This window comes from Oncorhynchus clarkii, unplaced genomic scaffold (assembly GCF_045791955.1).
Source record: "Oncorhynchus clarkii lewisi isolate Uvic-CL-2024 unplaced genomic scaffold, UVic_Ocla_1.0 unplaced_contig_8870_pilon_pilon, whole genome shotgun sequence".
Taxonomy (NCBI): Eukaryota; Metazoa; Chordata; class Actinopteri; order Salmoniformes; family Salmonidae; genus Oncorhynchus; species Oncorhynchus clarkii.
The window spans coordinates 73,063-87,423 of record NW_027258265.1 but is presented as its reverse complement, the minus strand read 5'-3'; the positions used below and the strand labels follow the sequence as shown (position 1 = coordinate 87,423).

Here is a 14,361-nt window from a genome sequence, read left to right as displayed (position 1 = left end):
AAAAACTACAATAACCATCATCATTCCTCCACCTGCAGAAAAACTACAATAACCATCATCATTAATTTACCTGCAGAAAAACTACAATAACCATCATCATTCCTCCACCTGCAGAGAAACTACAATGCCTAGTTAATTTATTATTGTAGGTATCATTTGATCTGGATTCAGATGGCTGTGTGTATTGATGTTGAGTGTGTGTTGGGTCGGCCAACATAACTGCTGAGGAGACCGTGTGTGTGTGTATGATTATTAATGTGAGTGATTTAGAAGTCCTCCAGTCTTACACTTTGAGTTTGGGGAAGACCCCAGGCTTCAGGAGCTCCAGCAGCTGCATCAGAGTCTCCAGGAGGACGTGGGCGGAGCTGGACAGGTAGTCCCGCCCACACGTCACCGCCGCCACGTCTGAGTGGACAATCAAACAGCAGAGAGGTCACCGATTGGAGAGCTAAAGATGATAACGCTGAGCAGGGTGTGCCATTTATTATAAACTGGGTGGTTCCAGCCCTGAATGCTGATTGGCTGACAGCCGTGGTATATCAGACCATATTTCACAGGTATGACAAAACGTTTATTTTTTCTGCTCTAATTACATTGGTAACCAGTTTATAATAGCAATAAGGCACCTCGGGGGTTTGTGGTGTATGGCCAATATACCACGGCTAAGGGCTGTATCCAGGCACTCGTAAGAACAGCCCTTAGCTGTGGTATATTAGCCATATACCACGCCCCCTCATGCTTTATTGCTTAATTATATGATGCAAAATATGTTATATAACACAGCATAGACTGGAATAACTCACAGTGAGATGGTGTAATTATAAACTGTGGTTATCAAAATACATTCAGTAGACAGTTTGGATGCCATGGTGACATAGCCGCACACTCACTGGTGACGACTCCGGCCATGGTGACATAGCTACACACTCACTGGTGACGACTCCGGCCAGCGCCAGAACAAACTGCTGCTCATGGGAGTTGGAGTCTTGCTGCTCGGCCTTGGCCTCCCCATCCAGAGACTTGACAAAGCTCTCCAGGGTCTGGCCCGCCACGCTCAGGAAGGACTGCAGCTTACCCTACAATTAGAGTAATGAGGCAGGGTCAGAGGTGGCCAGAGGGAAAGGGGAGGAATTAAGGAGGGGAACAAGGAGGATGATGGAAGAGGATAAAGGCAAAGAGAACCAGGATATGGACTGTAGTTTATAGAGAACCAGGACATGGACTAGAGTTTAAAGACAACCAGGACATGGACTAGAGTTTAAAGAGAACCAGGACATGGACTAGAGTTTATAGAGAACCAGGACATGGACTAGAGTTCAAAGAGAACCAGGACATGGACTAGAGTTTATAGAGAACCAGGACATGGACTGGAGTTTAAAGAGAACCAGGACATGGACTAGAGTTTAAAGACAACCAGGACATGGACTAGAGTTTAAAGAGAACCAGGACATGGACTAGAGTTCAAAGAAAACCAGGACATGGACTAGAGTTTAAAGAGAACCAGGACATGGACTAGAGTTTAAAGAGAACCAGGACATGGACTAGAGATCAAAGAGAACCAGGACATGGACTAGAGTTTAAAGACAACCAGGACATGGACTAGAGTTTAAAGAGAACCAGGACATGGACTAGAGTTTAAAGACAACCAGGACATGGACTAGAGTTCAAAGAGAACCAGGACATGGACTAGAGTTCAAAGAGAACCAGGACATGGACTAGAGTTTAAAGAGAACCAGGACATGGACTAGAGTTTATAGAGAACCAGGACATGGACTAGAGTTCAAAGAGAACCAGGACATGGACTAGAGTTTAAAGAGAACCAGGACATGGACTAGAGTTTAAAGAGAACCAGGACATGGACTAGAGTTTAAAGAGAACCAGGACATGGACTAGAGATCAAAGAGAACCAGGACATGGACTAGAGTTTAAAGACAACCAGGACATGGACTAGAGTTTAAAGAGAACCAGGACATGGACTAGAGTTTAAAGACAACCAGGACATGGACTAGAGTTCAAAGAGAACCAGGACATGGACTAGAGTTCAAAGAGAACCAGGACATGGACTAGAGTTTAAAGAGAACCAGGACATGGACTGGAGTTTAAAGAGAACCAGGACATGGACTAGAGTTCAAAGAGAACCAGGACATGGACTAGAGTTTAAAGAGAACCAGGACATGGACTAGAGTTTAAAAAGAACCAGGACATGGACTAGAGTTTAAAAAGAACCAGGACATGGACTAGAGTTTAAAGACAACCAGGACATGGATTAGAGTTTAAAGAGAACCAGGACATGGACTAGAGTTTAAAGACAACCAGGACATGGACTAGAGTTTAAAGAGAACCAGGACATGGACTAGAGTTTAAAGACAACCAGGACATGGACTAGAGTTTAAAGAGAGCCAGGACATGGACTAGAGTTCAAAGAGAACCAGGACATGGACTAGAGTTTATAGAGAACCAGGACATGGACTGTAGTTTAAAGAGAACCAGGACATGGACTAGAGTTTATAGAGAACCAGGACATGGACTAGAGTTTAAAGAGAACCAGGACATGGACTAGAGTTTATAGAGAACCAGGACATGGACTAGAGTTCAAAGAGAACCAGGACATGGACTAGAGTTTATAGAGAACCAGGACATGGACTAGAGTTCAAAGAGAACCAGGACATGGACTAGAGTTCAAAGAGAACCAGGACATGGACTAGAGTTTATAGAGAACCAGGACATGGACTGTAGTTTAAAGAGAACCAGGACATGGACTAGAGTTTATAGAGAACCAGGACATGGACTAGAGTTCAAAGAGAACCAGGACATGGACTAGAGTTTATAGAGAACCAGGACATGGACTAGAGTTCAAAGAGAACCAGGACATGGACTAGAGTTCAAAGAGAACCAGGACATGGACTAGAGTTTATAGAGAACCAGGACATGGACTAGAGTTTATAGAGAACCAGGACATGGACTAGAGTTTAAAGAGAACCAGGACATGGACTAGAGTTTAAAGAGAACCAGGACATGGACTAGAGTTTAAAGACAACCAGGACATGGACTGGAGTGGAAAGCATCAGATGAGTGCTGACCCCTGAATCTTTATTTAATCAGGTAGGCCAGTTTAGAGCAAGTTCTCATTTACAACTGCGACCTGGCCAAGATAAAGCAAAGCTGTGTGACACAAACAACAACACAGAGTTACACATAAACAAACGTACAGTCAATAACACAAATTAAATAAACATCAAAAAATCTATGTAATCTATGTAAATTGACCCCTAGGCCATCGGTACTTCTGTGTCGGCGCTATAGAGTAAAACACCACCAAGTCTATTAAAGAGTGTGATGAAGCTACTGTCATCATGTTATAACTATCCAGTCCTCTCAGATCTCCACAGGTGTGATAAAGCTACTGTCATCATGTTATAGCTATCCAGTCCTCTCAGATCTCCACAGGTGTGATGAAGCTACTGTCATCATGTTATAACTATCCAGTCCTCTCAGATCTCCACAGGTGTGATAAAGCTACTGTCATCATGTTATAGCTATCCAGTCCTCTCAGATCTCCACAGGTGTGATGAAGCTACTGTCATCATGTTATAGCTATCCAGTCCTCTCAGATCTCCACAGGTGTGATGAAGCTACTGTCATCATGTTATAGCTATCCAGTCCTCTCAGATCTCCACAGGTGTGATGAAGCTACTGTCATCATGTTATAGCTATCCAGTCCTCTCAGATCTCCACAGGTGTGATAAAGCTACTGTCATCATGGTATAGCTATCCAGTCCTCTCAGATCTCCACAGGTGTGTAAGCGGCTAGGGGTTGGTTTGGAATTGGGTGAAAGGTTTTGTAAGGTCTGTGGATGAATGCCTCTCACATCAGCCAGGATGTCTTTGACTGCCTCCTCCTTACTGGAGGTGCTCCACAGCAGGGTGCAGGAGGCAGCCCCCAGCCCAGTACAGAACTCAGCCTGCTGCTGCAGCTGCTCCCGACTCTCCCACAGCTGCTCCCTCAGAACAAGCTTCTCCTGCAGGGGCATGCAGCAGACAGGTTAACATGATGACACACACACTTACACTCAGACACACACACACACTTACACGCATACACACACACTTCCACTCAGACACACACACTTCCACTCAGACACACACACACTTCCACTCAGACACACACACTTCCACTCAGACACACACACTTCCACTCAGACACACACACTTCCACTCAGACACACACACTTACACTCAGACACACACACTTACACTCATACACACACACTTACACTCAGACACACACACACTTACACTCAGACACACACACTTACACTCAGACACACACACACACTTACACGCATACACACACATACTTACACGCATATACACACACACTTACACGCACACACACACACACATACTTGTCCCAGGAACCATCTTCTCTTGGTCTACAAGTGAGGCCTTAAGACATACTCTGACACACACAATGTTACCTAGGGAACAGGTTACCTCTCTCTTTATCTCTCATCTCTCTCTCTTTAATATCCCTCCATCTCTCACCCCTCTCTCTTTAATATCTCTCCATCTCTCACCTCTCTCTCTTTAATATCCCTCCATCTCTCACCTCTCTCTCTCTAAAATCCCTCCATCTCTCACCTCTCTCTTTAATATCCCTCCATCTCTCACCTCTCTCTCTTTCTGACACTCGCTCTGCGCTGCGTCCAGGCGAGAGCGGAGGTGCAGACACTCCTGTCTCAGTTGCTCCTGCTCCTGACCAAGGCGCTCCTTCACTACACACACACACACACAATTTTCCCTTTCACTGTTTAGGCTATTTCCCAATACAAACATTCATGTTATTCATTATCAGCCTACTTGTATGATAACATCCGCGTAGAGCCGTTTCAAGGGCAGCTTACTTGTCTCTGCAGCACGGGCTTTCTGCAGCATCTCAATCAGGTCTCCATTCACTACTTTGGGTAAGAACTCTCGGAGCTGCATGACCTCTGTAGTCAATCTCTCCAAGTCTCTTTTTCTGATTTGGACCAGGCCATCTCGGCTGTCAACCTAGAACAGAAAATCAATAGCCAGTCATGTGCATAAATGTTTTGTTACAGCTTTTACTTGATTTTTGCAAGGTGTGGCTTATTTTTGCCAATGTGCCAGGCAAATACACTACTGTTCAAAAGTTTGTGGTACTTAGAAATGTCCTTGTTTTTGAAAGAAAAGCACATTTTTTGTCCATTAAAATAACATCAAATTGATCAGAAATACAGTGCAGACATTGTTAATTAAGGCCAGCATCCCTGAGCCGCCTCTTCACTGTTGACGTTTAGACTGGTGTTTTGTACTATTTAATTATGCTGCCAGTTGAGAACTTGTGAGGCATCTGTTTCTCAAACTAGACACTCTAATGTACTTGTCCTCTTGCTCAGTTGTGCACCGGGGCCTCCCACCCCTCTTTATTTTCTGGTTAGAGCCAGTTTGTTGCTGTTCTGTGAAGGGAGTAGTACACAGCGTTGTACGAGATCTTCAGTTTCTTGTCAATTTCTCGCATGGAATAGCCTTCATTTCTCAGAACATGAATAGACTGACGAGTTTCAGAAGAAAGGTCTTTGTTTCTAGCTATTTTGAGCCTGTAATCGAACCCACAAATGCTGGTGCTCAGGATACTCAACTAGTTTAAAGGCCAGTTTTATTGCTTCTTTAATCAGTCAACCGTTTTCAGCTGTGCTAACATAATTGCAAAATGGTTTTCTAATGTTCAGTTAGCCTTTTAAAATTATAAAATTGGATTAGCTAACACAACGTGCCATTGGAACACAGGAGTGATGGTTGCTGATAACGGGCCTCTGTACGCCTATGTAGATATTCCATTTAAAAAATCTGCCGTTTCCTGCTACAATAGTCATTTACAACATTAACAATGTCTACACTGTATTTCTGGTCAATTTTATATTATTTTAATGGACACATTTTTTTTGCTTTTCTTTCAAAAACAAGGACATTTCTAAGTGACCTCAAACCTTTGAACGGTAGTGTATGTGTATGCAGTAGTCATATCTGTAGTCTCCCTAGGCACAAAGGGTGCCTTCACAATGTGAACAATGCTCCTCGTGCTGTTGCCCGAGGTCTGGGATTTCCTGAGACTATCATATCTGTAATATTAGGTGGTATGCAGTAGGCATATCTGTAATTTTAGGTGGTGTGCAGTAGTCATAGCTGTAATATTAGGTGGTATACTGTAGTCATAGCTGTAATATTAGGTGGTATGCAGTAGTCATAGCTGTAATATTAGGTGGTATGCAGTAGTCATAGCTGTAATATTAGGTGGTATGCAGTAGTCATAGCTGTAATATTAGGTGGTATACTGTAGTCATAGCTGTAATATTAGGTGGTATGCTGTAGTCATAGCTGTAATATTAGGTGGTATGCAGTAGTCATATCTGTAATATTAGGTGGTATGCAGTAGTCATATCTGTAATATTAGGTGGTATGCAGTAGTCATAGCTGTAATATTAGGCGGTATGCTGTAGTCATAGGTGTAACATTAGGCGGTATGCAGTAGTCATAGCTGTAATATTAGGTGGTATGCTGTAGTCATATCTGTAATATTAGGTTGTCATTTAAGAGTCCCTGTATGCATACAGATCACTAGAAGCAGACCATCTTTGCTAGCTCTGAAATAGTTATTGCAGGTCTGGCATCTAGTGGACAAATCTGAAAATTACAATGTAAATGTCAGGACAAGGACGGACAGAACTTTCAGGTAAATTATCTCTTCACACGACAAATAACGGACTCGCTCCTGACCAGACCGAAATAGTAACCTAATCCAACATTACTCGACCTACAAGGCTAGCTGACAGTGACTCTTCAACTTTGTTTGCTGAGATGGTTGTTACAAAGAGAGAACTTACTTGTGAATAAGTAGTAACTTCATCGTCATGTAAGTAAGTACCTGTGTATTCGTGTCTGGTTAGCTCTTGTTAGCTAATTACAGTAGCCAGCGGTAGCTAGCAAACGTGCAGCTTCATGGAAGCTAATCTGCGAGCTCAATATTTTTGTTTTACTATAGTGATAGTCAAAAATATGATATAAATACCTTTCCTTTCTTGCACAAAGCCCACATCTTTGTGTCTATGAATTGAGTCATTTTTAATTTATCTGAGGTTTGTTTTGAGATGAGTTTAGTGCACTTGTCACTAGTGATGGGCATTCCGAGTCTTTTCGGTGAGCAGAGCCGGCTCATTTGGCTCCGTTCAGGTAAAAGAGTCGGCTCATTTGGCTCCGTTCAGGTAAAAGAGCCGGCTCATTTGGCTCCGTTCAGGTAAAAGATTCGGCTCATTTGGCTCCGTTCAGGTAAAAGAGTCGGCTCATTTGGCTCCGTTCAGGTAAAAGAGTCGGCTCATTTGGCTCCGTTCAGGTAAAAGAGCCGGCTCATTTGGCTCCGTTCGGGTAAAAGAGCCGGCTCATTTTGCTCCCAAATGGCTCCTCGTTCAAAATGTTTAAATATATCTAGAACCAAGGAAAACGTGCAAATGTCCTATGTAAATCACAAAAGTAGGCTACCATTATGTCAGATCGTGAAATGCGTGTTCAAATGCATTTTTACCTGGATAAATTATTCAGTTCTTTTAAACGCACTGCACATTTTTAGGATGGACCAGAATGACGCGCTCTCCCCACTATTGATTGTTTCTGCAGTGAGAATTCACCCTCTTTAGATAATTATTTAGTAACTTATTTACAGGTAAATTGTTTTGAAAAAAACTGTTTGTAGCTGTATGTACATCACCAAAAAGAGCCGTTTGTTTTGCTCAAAGGTTTATTGGTGGAATGTTTAATTACTCCAGCATAATTTCCAATAATCATACATAATCTCTATGCAACGGCACTGTTTCACTAGGACACCAGTATCTTTTGTAAAGATACACCCACCCCCAAACATCTTCCTGCACTATGACCCCTGGGCCCTGACCTACATCATGTCACGTTTGACCTTTCTAGCTTCCAGTGGGCTAGCTACAGTTCAGTTTCAAGAGTTCCTCCGTCATGTACTAAACATCTACAGTACTCGCTGTATATTTGACCTCTCTCTCTCACGGTTCAAATGTCTCATTCTCTCTGGTCGTGCTGTTGTTAAAGTGTACGAACGCAGTACGGCGGCTGGACCTCCTAAACAAGAAATTGTATGTCTGAGACCAGCCCCTCACGCCTCATGGAGGGGGCAGTACCTCCGCTGACCGGGCGTCCACTGTTTCTACAGAGGGGAGCCGTGTTCTTGAGGATTGTGGTTGACTGAGTGGTAGCTGTAGATGGAGAAACTACCACGTCATGTTCATTAGAACAGGTACTGACTGTTGAATGACAGCTCTTCATCAGCCCAATACACACACCTTATCTTTTGAGCTAGTCCCTCAGTGGTAGTGATGTCTGGGTGGATTCTACAGTTAGCTGAAGTGTCCTGCTCCCTGACAGAGGGAAAGGTGCAGAAGGCTGTGCAGTACGCTGCTGGGGACACCAGCATCAATGCAGGTCTTCCAGACCCCAGAACCTGTAAAAGTGCTGCGTCTCTAGCATGGTAAACACATTTAATGCAAAACCTTAAACTGACATACTACTGTTCAGGAGTATTACATTTTCTTATTTTCTGAGTGACATTGACGATTATGCGTTTATCTTTGCATTAATTTCAGATGCCTGGTTAAATATTGTACAGAGAAAGTGTATGCTATTCCCCCTGACATAAAGCATGATTGCTCAATGTGAATGGATTTGTACCCTGTAATGTCAGTTCCAAAACAGACCACTAGATGGTGGCATTTAGCATTGAATACTTCTTAGGTTTCAAGAACTGGTAAACTGATGACCCCCAAAAATTGCATGACTTTATTCAATAAGTACAGCCAAATATTTACATTTACACACAAGGAATGAACACATGGCAGAAACATTTGTTAGGTCATTCATTGTCTATCCCCGAGGACAGGGTCCAGGCCACAGTCCCATATCTTTCATAACTGCCCCACTGGACGCAATATAGAGGAATATGTACCTTTAACCAAAAGCAGACATGGCCCACTGTTTAACATCTGTGGGGCATTGTGGGTATTTCTGCAGGGCCTCCATGATCTGGCTGTGGTCCAACAAAAGTTTCATCAGCTGGTACTCCTTCTGGATCTTTGCTGTGGAGCTGTCCATAGACTTAATCAGCTCCAACTGCTGCAGGTGTTCAAACGCCTGGAACAGAGTGTTGTTGGGTTGAGTAAATCTTGAGTATCAAATAATACAGTCTTAGCCACATGTATGCCATTGTATGTATACAATAAACTTTAGTCAGGGGTATTACAGAGAAGGGAAAACCAACTGCATTACATACTGAATAAAAATAAAACGCAACATCCAACAATTTTACTAAGTTACAGTTCAAGGAAATCAGGCAATTTAAATAAATGAATTAGTCCGTAATCTATGGATTTCACATGACTGGGCAGGGGCTCATCAATGGGTGGGCATAGGCCCAGCTAATCCAAATCAGTTTTTCCCCACAAAAGGGCTTTATTAGAGACAAAAATAATCCTGTTTCATCAGCTATCCGGGTAGCTGGTCTCATACGATCCTGCAGGTTAAGAAGCCGGATGTGGAGGTCCTGGGCTGGTGTGGTTACACGTGGTCTGCGGTTGTGAGGCCGTACTGCAAAATTCTCAAAAAATGCCGTTGGAGGTGGCTTATGGTAGAGAAATTAACATCCAATTCTCTGGAAACATTCCTGGTGGACATTGGCAGCATGCCAATTGTATACACCCTCAAAACGTGAGACATCTGTGGCATTGTGTTGTGTGACAAAACTGCACATTTTAGAGTGGCCTTTTATTGTCCCCAGCAGAAGGTGCACCTGTGTAATGATCAAGCTGTTAATCAGCTTCTTGATATACCACACCTGTCAGGTGGATGGATTATCTTGGCAAAGGAGAAATTATCACTAACAGGGATGTAAACAAATTTGTGCACAAAATAACAGAAATAAGCTTTATGTGCTTATGGAACATTTCTGGGATCTTTTATTTCAGCTCATGAAACATGACCCCACTTTACATGTTGCGTTTATATTTTTGTTCAGTATACATCAACATTCAGCACATATCCACCCTTCTTCATTGTGTAATAAACTTACCTTGAGAACGATCTACAAAAACATTATAGGAATTTTATGAAATATACTATTGGAAGGGTCTGATGTCATTCTACTGAGACCATGATGTCATGCAGACCCACCTTTATGACGACTGGCTTGTCAAAGTTATGTATAGAATGGGATTTCCTCTGCAGGAATTTCTTGAACTCTGACAAAAAATAAAATATCTATTAACACAAACGGATGTCATTCCCAACTATTACACACCAGCTCTTACTAACTGTTGATCCTTACCATTGTGAACCATCTGGAAGTTAAACGGCTCTCCTTCATAGATGTCATTCAAGTGTTTCATGGCAATTATCAGGCACAGTTCGAGAATGGACAGGCCTGGAAAGACCAACAAAGCAAAATGCAGGCCAAATTATCAATGTTTCATCAAATGGTCATGTGTCCATCAAAGAAATCCTCTAATAATGACCTTTACCCCTAATGGCTTTAAATTACCATGAAGTATGTTTGCTTTAGAGTCCACCATACAGACTCTACTGGCCTCCAGAAGATCAGTGGGCTTGATGGCAGGTTTAGATGCGCTCACTCGGCTCAGAGCCAGCATCTGCAGAGAGGGGTCCACACACACACACAGCAATATTTAGAGGGTTTTTCCCCCACTCTTTGCTTTGATACGACAGATACACACTCTTACCAGTAACAAGTGCAGGGAACGGAAGTCTTTGCTGGAGTTATAATGACTTTGTAAAACGTCCACCACTAGTTGGTCTTCACATAGCGTCTGAAAGAAAGTCAGAGAGCATTGTGGGTAAGAAGAAAAATGCCTTTCAGATAAAAGCCAACTACAGCACATCACAAATCTAGTACTGTTAAAAAATATATATATAATATTAAGTTTACAGTCCTGGACTGGCCTCACCTTGATGCCGTCATTCCACTCGTCATAGAACTTGGTGTCGGGGAAGTCTTGTGGCAGGCTGAGCTGTGAGCGGACGTTGTCCAGGTACTGTATGAAGCTCAGGGAGTTGAGCAGGTGGATCTGTCTGTGGCTGAACCTGGACTTGACCCTCTTCTCTAGCAGCTCCAGGACATCCTGCAGCAAGCAGAGATGAGACCAGTTGTGATCACCAGAGGAGAAGGTAGAGTAAAGTCACAGGAGACTGCTGAGGGGAGGATGGCTCATAATGCCTGGAATGGAGTAAACAGAATTTTATTTTTTTTATTTAACCTTTGTTTAACTAGGCAAGTCAGTTAAGAACAAATTCTTATTTTCAATGACGACCTAGGAACAGTGGGTTAACTGCCTGTTCAGGGGCAGAACGACAGATTTTGTACCTTGTCAGCTGGGGGATTTGAACTTGCAACCTTTCGGTTACTAGTCCAATGCTCTAACCACTAGGCTACCCTGCCGCCGAATGGTATCTATACGCATGCAAACCATGTGTTCGATACTATTCAATTGATTCTGTTCCAGCCATTACTTAGAGCCCGTCCTCCCCAATTAAGGTACCACCTGTGAGTAGAGTAGAATATAATTAGATTGAAACCTATCCTTTTGAAGCTAAAACTAGTTCATCACTGGAGAGGTCTAAAAGCTAGATAGTACACAACTGAGGTAGAAGAGACCCTACCAGTCTGCAGGTGAGGCCGATCACAGCGACGGGAGCCTGGGCAGACTGGGAGACATCCAGGAGGTTGTAGAGCAGAGTCTGGTTCTTATGGTGGGCAAACAGGTCAAACTCATCCAGAATGAAGAGGACAGGACGACTGCTGCTACGATCACCTGGGACAAAGAGAGAACAGTACACTGTAGAGACATACTGTCAGCATAAAGGAGGGAGGATTCTCCAAAATTATAGCGAGGGCAATGTGCAGAAATTATTACCTTTCTTTAACGCCTCAAGAAGGAAGGCCAGGTTTTCTGCAAAACTACCCTGAAAATAACAATAAAATTAAGAGCAAGCAAAAAAATTGCAAAGGGACAAAACATACAGCATAACTTCTGTAAACACTTACAAACACTTTGTCTCCAACAACATTCTCCAGATTGAGCTGGCGTGTGATTTCTTTGAGCGCTATTCTATCATCAGTCTGTAAAAGACCTAGAGAGACAGTAAAGAAGAGTTGGGGAGAGAATTAACAGAGTGCAGAAACAGACAGAGAATCAACAGACACAGAAACAATCACAGACATCCTACTACCAACCATTCAGGTGGACAGGTAACACATTCTTATTGACATCCTTCACCTCCAGCAACTCTCTCAAGACACAGTTAAGGAGCTGGAGAAAACAGAAGAAAGTCAACATGCATGACGACGACAATAGAAGTTGGCTATACAGCACAAACAGATCTGGGACAAGGCTATCCTCGTAGCATTCCATACCATTGTTTTCCCAGATCCCCTGGGTCCAACGATGAGTACAGAATTACTCTCTCCATGGACAGCTGTCCTCCTCAGCAGCTCCAGCAGGTGTCTGGAACATCAACACAAGGACCGTTACCCACAATGCCCCACTCTCTGCAGATCAGTAAACAACCTGGCCAATTGCCACGTTCAAAACAACTGAGAACTCTCCGACTTCAGCGTGTTCAAAACAAATGGGAACTTGGGGAAAAAAAACAAGCTTCGACTGGGAACAATCTATTTAAACGGTTATCTAACTCGGGAACTCAGGCCTCTTTCTAGAGCTCTGACCTCGTATTTCTCAGAGTTCCCAGTTGTTTTAAACGTGGCCGATGGCCGCCACACAGAAACTAGCTTGACAGGTGTAGGTGGGGCTGGAGACAAATAATAAACAACAGCTGGGTCCTTGTGAAATTGAAAATCTAAACAGTTAATCTTATTATGCTGAGACTTTCACCCCCCCAACAAAATGCACATTGCCATGACACTGTGGAGTACCCCTCATTAAACACACTTGTCATGTGTTATGGCAAATAGACCCAACTCATACCATTACCCTTACATTAATCAATCTGCTACAGTAGTCAGTGAATGTCACGTTTGTCAATTAATAAAACCTTAGTTAGCAGGTCAGCACCACCAAGGAACCTACTTGTGTTGTGACTCCATTCCCACTGGCTTTTCAGGAAGTCTCTGATGACAGAATCTCTCCCTCAATATCATCTGAACCTGAAAAATATATCCATACTAAAAAGAGTCATTATTAAGTATTTGCGAATAATGTTGTCCATGGGACATCATACCTTAATGTGTTATCTGGGTAAGGTTTAAAAAAAAATGTTTAACCTTTGTTTAACTAGGCAAGTCAGTTAAGTACAAATTCTTATTTACAATGACGGCCTAGGAACAGTGGGTTAACTGCCTGTTCAGGGGCAGAACGACAGATTTTTACCAGCTCGGGGATTCGATCTAGCAAGGTCACCACAACCAACTCATGTAACAAACGAATACAAACCTGAGAAATACATTCGCCGACTGGCATGTGTGTTTCCTTCACTTTTCGTTTACTCATGGTGGCAACAGTCTAGAATGGACAAAACACAAGAGACTTGCGCTGAAGCTAACTACAGTAACGTTAGCTAGCTAGCAAGCAACATGGCATGCAGCGCAAACAACGCGATATATTTCTCTATTATAGGAACTAACGTTAGCTGCTGACTCGCCTTATAAAAATACAAGAGTAAGATGAAACATATAACTAAGTGATATTTACAAGTTTGGTGACGTTAATAATAATAACTATTTACTTTTTTTTCCCGATGACAGTGGTCTAAGCGCGAAATTGGAATCTTTGCGAAGACATTTCTCATTTAACAATCACAACTCCGACCCACTTCCGGGTCACCTAATTATTGGACCTACAATAGGAGGCTATATTACTGCACAAAACAATCTACACACATTTAAATTAATAATTCCAGTATGTAAGATTCCCTGCATCTAATTAATATCAAATGTACTTAATCAAGGAAGGGATGTTCTCTTCCAACAGTGATTATCTTACCACCGCCACCAAGTTAGCACTTGTGATGGGAATGCATAATGAATGGTCCAGACCTTTTGGTAGACAGAAGTAGTAGTATGCTCTTGGAAGCTTTACTTATTCTATATCAGGTCAGACACATATGTGTTGAGCCTTTTATCAGTGGTGGAATAAGTACCCAATTGTCATACTAGAGTAAAAATGAAGATACCTTCATAGAAAATGACTCAAGTAAAAGTGAAAGTCACCCAGTAAAATACTACTTGAGTAAAAGTCT

General features: G+C 42.6%; 2 protein-coding genes across 4 annotated transcripts; both read right to left on the bottom strand.

The window, feature by feature from the left end:
• Window positions 1–283: 283 nt before the first annotated feature.
• LOC139396398 (heat shock factor 2-binding protein-like) lies at window positions 284–7,184 on the bottom strand. The gene is made up of 6 exons (XM_071143436.1): window positions 7,091–7,184; window positions 4,905–5,052; window positions 4,672–4,775; window positions 3,870–4,019; window positions 932–1,076; window positions 284–405 (listed from the first exon to the last, which is right to left on the bottom strand). Exons 1-6 carry the CDS (start codon window positions 7,139–7,141, stop codon window positions 284–286), a joined length of 720 nt encoding a protein of 239 aa, XP_070999537.1. The 5' UTR covers window positions 7,142–7,184.
• Window positions 7,185–8,858: 1,674 nt separating this feature from the next.
• Window positions 8,859–13,919, bottom strand: LOC139396395 (origin recognition complex subunit 4-like). Of its 3 annotated transcripts, XM_071143430.1 has the most exons (14): window positions 13,851–13,897; window positions 13,557–13,625; window positions 13,194–13,270; window positions 12,521–12,611; window positions 12,341–12,416; window positions 12,152–12,237; window positions 12,021–12,069; window positions 11,767–11,918; window positions 11,055–11,228; window positions 10,830–10,916; window positions 10,631–10,739; window positions 10,418–10,513; window positions 10,264–10,331; window positions 8,859–9,228 (listed from the first exon to the last, which is right to left on the bottom strand). In XM_071143430.1, exons 2-14 carry the CDS (start codon window positions 13,611–13,613, stop codon window positions 9,046–9,048), a joined length of 1,305 nt encoding a protein of 434 aa, XP_070999531.1. In that variant the 5' UTR covers window positions 13,614–13,625; window positions 13,851–13,897; the 3' UTR covers window positions 8,859–9,045. The 3 variants fall into 3 exon arrangements, with proteins under 3 accessions (XP_070999531.1, XP_070999532.1, XP_070999529.1); XM_071143431.1 differs by lacking the exon at window positions 13,557–13,625 and having other exon boundaries at window positions 13,194–13,288; window positions 13,849–13,919; XM_071143428.1 differs by lacking the exon at window positions 13,851–13,897 and having other exon boundaries at window positions 13,557–13,683.
• Window positions 13,920–14,361: the final 442 nt, after the last annotated feature.

What these genes read in the sequence shown, in the direction of transcription:
- LOC139396395 (XM_071143431.1), bottom strand. Translation starts at nt 13,911, where the DNA reads ATGAGAAATGTCTTCGCAAAGATTCCAATTTCGCGCTTAGACCACTGT. An exon ending in GGAATGGAGTCACAACACAA is followed by an intron (nt 12,612 to 13,193) that starts GTAGGTTCCTTG and finishes TTGATGTTCCAG; the next exon opens with ACACCTGCTGGAGCTGCTGA. An exon ending in AGTGGAATGACGGCATCAAG is followed by an intron (nt 10,917 to 11,054) that starts GTGAGGCCAGTC and finishes ACTTTCTTTCAG; the next exon opens with ACGCTATGTGAAGACCAACT.
- LOC139396398 (XM_071143436.1), bottom strand. Translation starts at nt 7,141, where the DNA reads ATGACTCAATTCATAGACACAAAGATGTGGGCTTTGTGCAAGAAAGGA. An exon ending in AGCCCGTGCTGCAGAGACAA is followed by an intron (nt 4,776 to 4,904) that starts GTAAGCTGCCCT and finishes GTGTGTGTGTAG; the next exon opens with TGAAGGAGCGCCTTGGTCAG. An exon ending in TCAAAGACATCCTGGCTGAT is followed by an intron (nt 1,077 to 3,869) that starts GTGAGAGGCATT and finishes CTCTAATTGTAG; the next exon opens with GGTAAGCTGCAGTCCTTCCT.